The sequence below is a fragment of the Grammomys surdaster genome, unplaced genomic scaffold, assembly GCF_004785775.1.
Source record: "Grammomys surdaster isolate TR1022 unplaced genomic scaffold, NIH_TR_1.0 125688, whole genome shotgun sequence".
NCBI classification, from domain to species: domain Eukaryota; kingdom Metazoa; phylum Chordata; class Mammalia; order Rodentia; family Muridae; genus Grammomys; species Grammomys surdaster.
Window position 1 is genome coordinate 258,979 of NW_021620524.1, and position 12,214 is coordinate 271,192.

At 42.5% G+C, this 12,214-nt stretch overlaps 1 protein-coding gene across 5 annotated transcripts in view; it reads left to right on the top strand.

Annotated features, from left to right (window-relative positions):
- Positions 1-1,441: 1,441 nt before the first annotated feature.
- The window catches only part of B3gntl1 (UDP-GlcNAc:betaGal beta-1,3-N-acetylglucosaminyltransferase like 1), a 53,925-nt gene continuing 43,152 nt past the window's right edge, over positions 1,442-12,214 (top strand). For all 5 annotated transcript variants that reach the window (XR_003713966.1, XM_028787878.1, XM_028787877.1 and 2 more), the window contains exons 1-3: positions 1,442-1,551; positions 3,398-3,514; positions 3,602-3,701. Coding sequence is in view for 4 of the 5 variants with exons in the window: in XM_028787878.1 (XP_028643711.1) it covers positions 1,504-1,551; positions 3,398-3,514; positions 3,602-3,701 (265 nt within the window). In the remaining variant the exon portion in view is untranslated. The remainder of the gene's footprint in view (positions 1,552-3,397; positions 3,515-3,601; positions 3,702-12,214) is intronic.

A 12,214-nucleotide genomic window follows, 5' to 3' on the forward strand; every position in this document is an offset into this window, starting at 1 on the left:
TTTTATTTTGCCCATGTGTTGGGGGTGTGTATGTGGAATAGCCTATATATTTGGAAGTCAGAGGATAACTTGTGGGAGTAGGTTCTCTCCTTGACACCATGTGGGTCCCAGGGCTCAAGGTCGGGGTCTAAGGCTTGGCAGCAACTGCCTTTATCCGTTGAGCCATCTCTTCCACCCATCTCCTGCTATTTTTAAGTGTGGAAACTCTTGAGGGCTACTTGGTGCCAAGGCTAGTGGCTGACCTCAGTGTCACCCCTCACAAATGGAGGGTGTGGAAGACCAAAATATGCCATCTTAAAATATACTTCTAGTTGTAGGATGACCATTCAGAGAAACTGCAGACACAAGCATAAGTCAGAAAAGCACTGTTTGGAAACTGTTTGTACATGGGTTATTTACATTAACTAATCAGGTGTTTTGTCTCTATCTGGGTACCCATGCAGCCCAGAGATTGTCGCCTGTCCTTTGGAAGTAATTTATTGAAACCTTTTGGTTCTATGGGACTCCTAACTTTGGGACTCGCACGGTTCACAGAACACTTCCTTCCCTTGTCACCTCCCAGGACCTACCTGGCCGGTGAATCTCAGTGTAGCATAGGAACTCAGTCTTCTGGCTTTGAGTGAGCATCATGCCTCAGAATGCAAGCCACATACTTGAGTGCCTTGGGTCCATATGAACTATCTTATCTACCTTTGGCTCACTCCAGACAGACTCAGCCCAGACCAGTGAACCTTCCTCCGGGAGGGGTCCTTCCTGCTCGTCTGGAGCAGTCAGACCAAACACGATTCTGATGAAATGTTGCCTGTTTGTTTTAAACTTACTGGCATTTTCCCTTTATAGGCCCAACCTGTGGTCCTGTTTGGATTTTTAAGTAACCACCTACTTGCACAGGGTGGCGTCCCTCACAAGTTCCCCTGTTCTGAAGTATTTTTGTAACATTAGTTTGGCTGTGGACTTCAGCTTGCGATTATTTCCGTCAGGTGGGGCAGGACGACTTCCGCAGGCCAAGAAGCCGCAAAGGCGAGTGAGCACTACAAGGGCAGAAAGGCAGGGGCGGCCGCGGCCTCCGGAAGCCCAACCCTTTGCTCGGCCAGGCCCCGCCCACACTCAGCACTGTCCTTCCCCGAAGCCTCGCATCAGCAGCTCAGCCCAGGAACCGCGGCTTTCCGCTCCAGCTCCACGAGTCCCATCTTCTATAGAACACCGACAGACCGCCTCACTGGGCACTCCGCTTGAAATACCGCCTTCCCTCACTGACTGACGTGTCTCTATACCAATAGAACGTGGCTATTTCTCCTAGGCCCTCCCCCTCCTCACACACTAGTAAGGCTCGAAACCTACCCCCAGTCCAACAGGGGCAGGCCACCAGTCCCTAGCGAGCCACGTGGCTCTGCACCAATCAGAAGTGGTCCAATCTGTGCACCGCCTCCTGGAGCTTGCTGTGCAGGATTTGGCCTCCTAGGCAGATCTGCGATTGCAGGAGAAGGGTAGTGCAGCTGCGCTATGCAGCTACCCGAGGACGCCACAATGCGCGCCCCGCTGGCCCTAGTGGTAGGTATGGCCGGGTGGGGACACGGCCCTGTACTCTTGTCCCTTCTTCTGTTGCTGTTTTTCCCTTCCTCTGCGGTAGCCATCCTGTCTCGGGCTCCCAGCCGCTAGGTTTAATGTAGGCTGCCACGGATTCAGGAACCTCAGCTTGGAGGGTCCCCACCATTCCGTTTAGAGGTGGACATCTGTATTGATGGAGCTTCTGTCTGAGCTCCTACACTACACTAACCTGCACATCTACCCGCCCATCACTCTAGCGCCCCTCCCCCCTCAGCCCTGCTCTCCAGCATGCCACACCTGCCTTATTACCTAGCTGGTGGGTTAGATGTCAGAGGCCAGGACACATTAAGTATGGTTCCCAGGCTCAGCGCCAAGTGATTATATTTTTCATGCCAGTCTTGCTGAAATTGGAAACCGGTAAATCAAGGCCTTTGTCAGAAATTTATATCGCTTTTATGTTGTGAGGTCTGTAGCTCTGGCTGGCCTGCAGCACATGCAGCTGAGGATGACCTTGAAACCCTCCCGCATCTGAGTCACACTGATAATACATGAGTCATAACACCCTTCTTCAGTTAAAATCTTACAGGTCTTGAGAAAATTTAAAGTGTTCTTTTCCTTTACAAAGTAAGTCCAGGGGACTGGCGTGTAACTCCGATGTGCATGTGAAAAGCCCTGGGTTCAATCCCCAGTAGCTCAAAAAAAAATAATAAAAAAGTCTTTAAGCAGAATGTTTTCAGAATAAACACAAACAGGATAGAATGCCACTTTTGGATCATAATATGCTCAAGCATTTTATTTGTAAAGAACTTGGTAGATTGTGTCACTTCTTTAAACATTCTTTATACGCTTTTTATAATCATGTTGAGATTCAGTAATTTAAAGTATATTATATGTAGATGTCTCTATAGTGATTTATGTAGATATTGTCTATATATATGTCGACCTTATCTGAGGAGCTTATGTAGCTATCGTCTGTGTTGTATATAGCTATGTAACATGTACGTATATGTATGTATATGTTCACACCTACCTAACCTATTGGTTTTCCTGCTCAGAAACGTGTCCAATTTTCTTTTTTTCACATTAATTCAAGGGTGATGCCAACCATTAATTTCTGTGGCTGTTCTTTACTGCTTGCTATATTATATAAAACTGAGGCAGTTCCTATGACACTGTTCTTTTGCTTATCAGGTTTCAGTGATTTTATTCCATACTACTTAGAAACTTGTGACTTTGTGAGACTCCTTGAGAAAAAGTTCTGGTGTCAGAATTCAAGTGTAGAATAAAGATTAAGAGCCTCTCCATGCCCTCTTGGTCCAGCTTGGCTCTTTAATGACCTGTGATGACCCCTATGAAGGGGTCACTCTGTTGGAGTCTGGTTCTCATGAGCATAGATATTTAACCAGAATGATGATGCTTTTGCCTAGTGATTAGAATCATGAATCTACCATTGAATGAGGGGTCATTTTGATGCTTTTAAGGTTTCTCTTCCCTTTCAAAAGCATCAGGGAATAGGGACAGAGAGACCAGTGGGTAAAGGCAGTTCCTAACAAGCTTGGTAACTGAATCTTTTCATCATGGTCATGTGCACATATATAATAACAGATGAATGAGAGGAACAATTTTTAAAAGCATCAAGAACCTAAGGGAGGTACCTAAGACCTATTGAATATTATGGACCAAATGAATTCCAAGATCTTAGAGAGAAGTAGATATCTTTATCCCCATCGTGAGGCCTGGTTCTAGACCTGAAGGCTGGGGCCTCATCTTGTGGGATAAACATTTCATGGATGCTGAAGAGAGTACAGTTCTCCATGGCTATCTATTAACCTATTTCTCTGAATTCCAGTCTATTATCCTCCCAGTCTACAATGCTGAACAGTGGTTGGATGAGTGCTTGATGTCTGTTTTACAGCAAGACTTTGAAGGCACCATGGAGCTCTCTGTTTTTAATGATGCCAGCAAGGTATTTATGGGCCAGCTGTTGGGTGATTTAATACTTTACAGAACACATTAGAAGGAAGTTTCTTGACCTGCTGTGTCATACTTGCAGGACAAGTCTAGGGCCATCATTGAAAAATGGAAGGTGAAACTGGAAGATTCTGGCATCTCTGTAGTCATCGGAGGCCATGACTCTCCTTCTCCCAGAGGAGGTAACATATTAAATTGTAATTATGGTTTCTTAGCAACCTACAAAGTTAAATGATTTCATACTGTTACAATCTGGAGAAAAGTATCCTGGTGATAAAAAGCATCCTGGTAATCTCCAGGTCTGGTGATTAGGTCTGCTGCCTACTGAGAACAAGTGGGCCTCAGTGTCTGTGTCTGTCTGTCTTTCTGTCTTTCTTTCTTTCTTTCTTTCTTTCTTTCTTTCTTTCTTTCTTTCTTTCTTTCTTTCTCTTTCTCTCTCTCTCTCTCACACACAGCAGGCTGACCTAGAACTCACAGAGATCTATCTGCCTCTACCTACCACTGCCTCCCATTCAGTTGCTTTCTCCTCCTTTGGTAAGGATTTATTGCTGTCTGTATTTGTATTACTTGTTATTTGTAGGTGGAGCCTAATCCATGTGTAAATTTTAGGAGGTGTGGCCTTTGATAGATGATAGGGTCATGGGGGTGGAGACTCATGAATGGAGATAGGATTAGTGCTTTATGGAAGAGGCTCCAGATAACCCTTTACCCTTCTCGTGTCAGGACAAAGGGGAATAACCTCAGTGAATCAGGAAGCCCTCACCAGTTACTGAGTCTGCTCATGCTTTGATCTTGGATATATGGCTTTCTCTTAAGTGCATGGGTTACTCTGGTTCAAAGCAATTGCCAGTGTGGTTCATGTCTATAATTCCTTAAGCACAGTTTTATTAATATTCATCTATCGTAACATACCAATACCTCATTCCTTATTAGAGAATAATTCAGTTGTACAGGTAAACTATGTTTTGTTTATCTACCTCATCAGTTGGTGGGCCTTTAGACTTTTCCACATTTTGGAAATTCTTGTCAGTGGTGTCAGTACAAATACTTATGTACAGGTTTTTGTTTGAATACTGAGTTTTCAACTGTAAATACATGAACATTGTTTTTCAAATTTATTGAGTATATGCCTTATAATTTTATGGTTTTCAACTTGAGGACTCACCAAACTGTTAATCCCATATAGTACTGTTTTACACTTTCCAGTGGGTCCTGTTTACTCATATCCTGACTATTACTTGTTATTTTCTTTTGTAATTACTACTATAGTCATTCTAGTAAGTGAGGCATTTGATTGTGAGTTTGTTTGCATTTCCAAATGGCTAATGATGTTGAGCCTTCTGTTTATATTCTGGCTATGTGTCTCTTTGGATCAACTCTTTGTCCGTTGTTTTTCCTTGAGTACTTTCTCATTTCTGACCTATAGAAGCAGTGTATCTATGTGGCATACCAGAACACTATTAGATGTATGATTTACATACACTTTCTTATATTTTTTAGATTCTCTTTTTAGCCTCTTGTGGTAGTTACCATTGGTGCACAAAAGTTTACAGTTGATAAAATCCAGTTTAGTTTTTCTTCATGGCATGTCTTTTGGTGTCAGTATTTCAAACAACCATTGCTACATCAGAGTAGTAAAGAAATTACTCCTTTTTTTACTTCAGGGATTTTTATTCTTTTATTGTTTATATTAAGTCTTTAGTCCATTGTGAGTTAATTCTTTTTTTTGGGGGGGGGGCGGGTGTTTCAAGACAGGGTTTCTCTGTATAGTCCTGGCTGTCCTGGAACTTACTCTGTAGACCATCAACTGTAAAGTCTTGGGTTCTATAAGAAAGCAAGCCCAGCAAGCCAGGGGAAGCAAGCCAGTAAGTAACATCCCTCCATGTCCTCTGCATCAGCTCCTGCCTCCAGGTTCCTACCCTGTATGAGTTCCAGACCTGACTTCCTTTGGTGATGAACAGCAATGTGGAAGTGTAAGCTGAATAAACCCTTTCTTCCCCAACTTCCTTCTTGGTCACGGTGTTTTGTGCAGGAATAGAAACCTTTACTAAGGTAGTCTCTTACTAAACCTGGTGTTCACTGATTGGGCAAGACTATTTAGCTAACACTCCTTCTGATTCCCCAGGGCTGAGATATATAGCACCATGGTCTGCTTTTTATGTGGTAGTAGAGATACTGTCTCTCATGGTTGTAGGGAAGCACTTTGCTAACTGAGCTATTTCCCCATCTCTTTTTAAAGACTGTTTTTTTTTAGACAAGCTTTCACAGTGTAGATCAGGCTGGCTGAGAACTTAACAAGCCTCAGCCTCCCAATTTCTGGGATTAAAAGTGTGAGCCACTGCACGTGGCTTTTATTAAGAATCTTTGCATGTGTGTTCCTAAGGGATGTTGTTTTTGGTCTCCAATTCTTACACTATTTTTTGGTGGGTTTGATGTCAGGAATTCTAGCCTCTAGGACAGCTTAGAGAGGGGGGATGTATTCTAATTTTTGGAAACATTTAAGAAGGACTAGTATTAATTCTCTTGTTTGGTAGAATTCACTGGTGAAGCCATTGGATCCTGGGCTTATTTCTTTGCTTTGTTTCTGAGTCCTCACTTTTAGTTTGTATGTCAGGAGTTTCTCTGCTTCACTAAGGTTCCTGACACACAGTGTCCAGAGTTTCCACCCCTAGCCCTTTGGGTGCTCAGCAAGGCTGGCACTGATGTATTTCAGTGATTTGAGTCTTCCTTCCCCTTTTCTCATCTGGCTATGTTGGGTTTTTTGTTACTTCATTTACTCCTAGGCTCTCTGGTCATAATTTTTGTCTTTTTGATTGATGGATCCTTTTATCAGGATAGTGATGTTGGGTTTTGTTTATTAGCTTACTTGTTTCTTAAAATAATTTAAGAATAAAATTGGTTTTATCTGGTATTTGCACAGTCACCCAGCTCTCTTTGTGATTAGTGCATGGGATATTTTTTACATGCTGTCTCTCACCTCACTGTGTGCCTTTGGATCTCGTAGAACATTTAGAGCAGTCATTTTTAAATTTACTATTATTTTGTTTTGAGACAGTGTCTTACTGTGTAACTCAGGCTGTCTTGACCTTGAGATTTTCTTGCCTCAGTTTCTCCAGATTCTGAGATTGTAGACGTAAGCCGTCTAGATGAGTAATTTTTAAAAATTATCCTGCCTTAGCCAGGCAGTGGTGGCACATGTCTTTAATTCTAGAACTTGGGAGGCAGAGGCCTCTGTGAGTTCGAGGCCAGCATGGTCTACAAAGCAAGTTCCAGGGCAGCCAGAGAGCTACACAGAGAAACCCTGCTCAAAAAACCTAAATAAAAGTAAATAAATAAATTGTTCTGCCATTATGTAGCTTTTAATTGGAGAGTTTAATCCATTTAAATAAAACTGTACTTCACTTATAAGGAAAACATTTGCTGTTACCTGTTCTGATTTCTCAATGACTTCTCTCTCTTGTGTCTACTCTTTCCTTGGTGTTCTATTTGATTCCCTTCTTATCTCCTTTTTATATGTCTGTAAGTAGTTAATATAGGGATTGTAATGGTCATCTTATCATTAATCTAGGTTGAATTAATAGCATTTTAGCTTCATTTCCTCACACCTGTCAACTCCTTACTTGATGTTACAAAAATTACATCGTTGTTGTATGTCCATGAGGTACATTTATAAACTGTGCCTACTGACATAGATTGTGTTGTCCTACGTATCATCTCATAAGTCATATTCCATTATATACAGATCAAAATAAGACAATGTAATCTTTTTTATATTTGCCTGTGCCCCAGCCTTAAATCAATACTATTCACAGTCTTTGGTTCAAGTTCTTGTTTAGCCCCAGGATTCCCTTCTGTCCCTGTGGGCAATCCACAAACATCCTCGGTTTTTGTTTGTTTGGAATTTTTTGATTCCTTCATTTTTGAAGGATAATTTTAGAATAATTTTCATCTCATTTTATTATTTTATGTGTATGGGCATTGAGCCTGCATGTATGTTTGGGCATCTTGTGCATGCCTGGTACCATCAAAGGCTACAAGAGGGCGTCAGAGTCCTCGGACTTGGAGTTACTGACAATTGTCAGCCACTTTACGGGTGCTGAGAATTGAACCTAGTACCTTTGGGAGAATAGCCAGTGCTCTTAATGGCTGAGCCATCTATTGCTTGAGCCCCAACAGATTTAATTTCTATAGGTTATAATATTAATAATATGTTGCTTATATATTGTCTTATGCCATTGCCAGTGTTGAGTGGGGGGAAGAGTTTTGAGAGTAGTGTGCATGCCATGGCAATGGTGTGAAGATCAGAGGACCACTTTTAGGAGTTGGTTTTCACCTTGTACTCCAACCTAGCTGGCTCACAAGCTTCTGTGTGATTCTCCTTTCTCTGGCTCCCATCTGGCCATAGGGGTGCTGGGATTATAGATACACACCATTGTATCTAGCTTTTCTATTTCATTTTTTTTTTTAAGAGGAGTAAACTTTTTTTTTTTTCCAGAAACTGGCTGAGTTGGTTGCCTTGGGGTTATTGTTCAGTGACCAAATCCTTCATCTTCATTGGACTCTTCCATCTCGTCATTGGCACTAGGCTTAGCTAGGACTCAGCAACAGCAAGAACAGCAGTGATAGCAGCAGCCACGGGGATAGCAGCCACAGATGCTGTTGGGTCAGTCAGGAATTGACCTTTTCAGAAAGTGGGAAGGTATACTCAGTCCCTATAGGCAAAGCCAGGACCTGCTTGTACTCATTGGATAACATTAGGGGAACAGTCACATAAACACCTTTCCAAAGAAGGAGGAGTGCAGTTTCTAATGTGATATCAATTACTCTGGGGTCGTACATGCTGCCACTGTTAAACACCTGCTGTTTGATCAACCCAAGGGGGAAAACGTTAGCAGTACGGCTTTGCTGACTTCCATTTTGTCTGTCTTTATCAGCTGCATATCACTTAAAGTTTCAGTTGTATCCCCCAGAGATTTTAGTGTTAAGGGGACTTTCTTGAGCCCAAGACCAGTGCTCTGGAACCATGATAAGTTTATAGGTGGTGGCTTGCATCTTCTTGACCAGCAGCATGTCTCCATCTCATTGAGGTCATTTTCCTTGTGTAACACAAAGCCCAGATTTCTCCAACAGTGAAGCAACTGTTTCTCAAAAGCTGACGTTTTTTCCAGATGCCCTTGGGATGGCTTTGGGCATCATTGCTGTTCTTGGCCATGAGCACCACAGAATTCCCTGTTCCCTGGGAACAACATGAATGGGAGCTCGTATTTTCTGCCCCACCATGAAGCAGTTTGGATGATTACCTAAATGTTAGGTGACCTTAAGGAAGGAGTTGGTTTTCCAGGTTCCCCAGCCTTTCCTGGGTATTATGGTAGTGCATCGGAGGTTGCTATGAAAAGTTAAAAGATTATGTCACTCTAATGAGTATGCCTAACCAGGTACTGCATTTGGCTTCTTACATGGGTTCTGGGGGCACAAACCTACATGTGAGTCACCTCCCTCCCCACTTGGCACCTTATACAATTGCTAAGTCAGTTATTAGAAGAAAGGAGAAAAGCTGTATATTCACATTGTCTTTTACAATTATGTGTTCAGCCCTCACTGGTGCTGTGGTTTTTGAGTGGATTGAGGGTTTTCCAATCTTTTCAGCCTTAAGAGCTTTAGGATTTTTCTAAGACTGATTTGCTATCAACAGAATTTTTTTCAACTTTAGTTTATCTGGGAATGTCTTCATTTCTCTTTCACATTTAGAATGAGACCTTTGGGTGACAGTCTTCTTTCTGTGAAGCATGCTCCTGGCCTTCTCATTTCTGACAGTAAGCCAGCTGTTGGCTACACTGAGGTTTCCTTCTGTCCTAGTTAGCTTTCACTGTCAACTTGACACTGCCTAGAGTCACCTCAGAAGGGATTCTCAGGTGAAGAATTGTCCAGATCAGTTTGATCTGAAGGATTTGTCTATGAGGGATCTCCTTAGTTGATTGCTGGAGGAGGGCTCAGCTCACTGTGAATGGTCCTGTTTCCTGGGCAAATGGTCCTGGGCTGTAGAAGGAACTTAGCTGAACATAATCCAGGGAGTGAGCCAGCAAGTGGTGCCCCTCTAAGGTTTAAGCTTTAAGCTCCTGGTTGATTTCTGCACTGACTCTCACAGTGATGGACCGTGACCTGGAAGTATAAATCAGATAAACCTTTTCTCTTCTAAAATGCTTTTGGTCAGAGTGTTTCATCAAAATAACAGAAAAGTAGAACAGTCCTGTGAGGGATTTTCTTACTCAGGGTATATGAAGTGCTATCCTATATGTAGGTAGCACCTTCAGGTGCCTGTATCCTTAGTGCTTCCTGGCAGGTTCACCTGCTATTGAAGCTGCTACTGCTGTCCTTGCCTAATATCAAAACCCAGCTTCTCTGAGATTCTAGTGTGGACTAAAGACTCACACTCTGTAGGAATCCTCCAGACCCTTAGCACCAGATTGGACTATGGAGGTACCCAGCTCCATGGACTGCAGGGTTCTCAATGTCTCCAGTGTGAGACAGTGTTGTACTGAAGTATTGACTGAGCCAACTATTGCCATTGGCAGTTTGTACAGAACCTGGTCACAAAAGATCATCACAGCTGAGCCTGTTGACTGTCTACTTTCCCTCACAGGAGGAGAGGTTGGAGAAAGGATCATGGAGCCCTCCTGAGTATCTAGCTACCCTTCGTAACAACTTGTATGCAGTTTTGTCCTGATTATGTGGTATCTTTGGGGAAGGTTAGAGGATATAGTGTGGAAAGTCCAGGGGAGGGGCCTCCATCTGTGCAGCCCCAGGGAAGCTGTCATCCCTGCAGACCTTCCAACATGGTCACTTTAAGGCCAAATCCTGCCCATAATCCCTCACCCATTTCTCTGTAAAAAAAATTTAATAAACTCATCAGTTCCCCAGGTGAGCTTTGGTGAAATCATACCTCGCTTTGTTGTTGAGACCTTAGGAGGAATGGTAGATGTTGTTTAGGTCTTTCTCAAGGAAGGAATCTTAGCAATGGTTAGTCATTGATAGACTACCCAGACATATTGTTTAAGTCAGCCCAGTAAATGATTTTTTAGTATGTATTCATTCTGTTCTGCTTTTCCCTGGAGCTCTGATTAATATGACCTGTAAGTGACAAGTCATTTCCTTCTTGTAACTATGGAGTGTTCGTATTCATATCTTTTGGCATTTTTTTTAAATGTTGTGATTCATTTGTTTTCCTAGTTGTAGTTTGTTTGGCTTTTTAAATGTTGATTATTGTTGGTTTGAACGTATCTGGGAAGTTTTCAGCCATTATGTCTTGTGTTAGTTTTTCTGCTTATTTTTTTCCTCCACTTGCAGCATACACCATGTGCACATGGTGTGCTCAGTAGTGTTTCATATTCTCTGGCTTTTTTTCCCCTTCCTTTTCTCTGTTCATCAAGTAGCAAAATCTTTATGCATCTATTTTCAAGTTTCCAAATTTTTCCAGTGTCAATGTAGTCTTGAGTCTGCTACTAAAAATCAATTTCTGTTATTGTACTTGGCAGCTGCTATGACATTGTTGCAGCTTTACCTGTGATCATGACTTTCCTTGCATCTAATGTATTTGTAATGAATGCTTTGACTCTCAGCTTTAAACCTGATATCCAGCTGTTCTTACCGGAAGTTTCTGCTATCTGTCCTTTGCCCTGAGTGTAGGGCATACTTTCCTGTTTCTTTTCATGTCTTCTGTTTTCTGCTGGAACATGACAGTATAGATAGCAGGTGTCTGGTTGCTACTGGCATTGCTTAGTGATGCTCCTCAGAGGCAAGTTACCTGAGATGGCAGCAGTCTTGGCTGGACTGTGGGTGTCTTCCTCTTTCCACACCCTCAGCTCCAGGAACCACTGATTGCGCTGTTTTTTGTTTAGTTGTTGTTGTTGTTGTTGTTGTTGTTGTTTTGTTTTCAATGACACCGTGGGGCAAAAATTGCTGCAGAGACTAATCCAGTAAAATTAAGTCCTCTTTGAAGAGACAGTTCCTGAGGTCAGTGTTTTCAGTGGTAAATCTGTCAGGCCCCTGTCCCCATCACCTCTGGCAGTTTTTTTTTTATATCTAGGCCTGGTATCACCACATTGTTACATGTGAGGTCTGTACTTTTGTGGACTGTACTCTGCTAATTCTAATTTTCCTTGGCCATTGTGGTAGTTTGAATAGGAATGGGCCCCATAAGCTCATTTATTGGGATGCTTGGTTTAGGGAGTGGCACTACTTGAGAGGGATCAGGAGGGTGTGGCCTTGTTGGAGGAAGTGTGTCACTAGCGGTGGGCTTTAGGGTTTCAAAAGCTTGAGGCAGGCCTAGTGTCCCTCTTTCCTGCTGTGTTTGGATCCTGATGGATCTCAGCTACCATGTCTACCTGCATGCTGCCATGTTTTTCCGCAATGTTGATGATGGATTAAACCTTTCTCTCCATTTTCCCCTCATTTCCTTCTTTTCTTCTCCTTCCGTGCAGTTCATTTCCCTTTTCCAGATACTCATGGAAAAATGAAGGAATGGTCCCTCCTGTTTTATATAGATGGGAAGCAAGTTCCCTGAAAGTGTTGTCAGGTTCCTGACTGTACTGCCCATCTAGTTACCCAGTTTATACAGTTCAGAGTCCTGGGGTGGGATTAACCATATTGGTTTATTGCCTCCTCTACCTTTTGTTAGATTTTCACACATTGTTTTGGA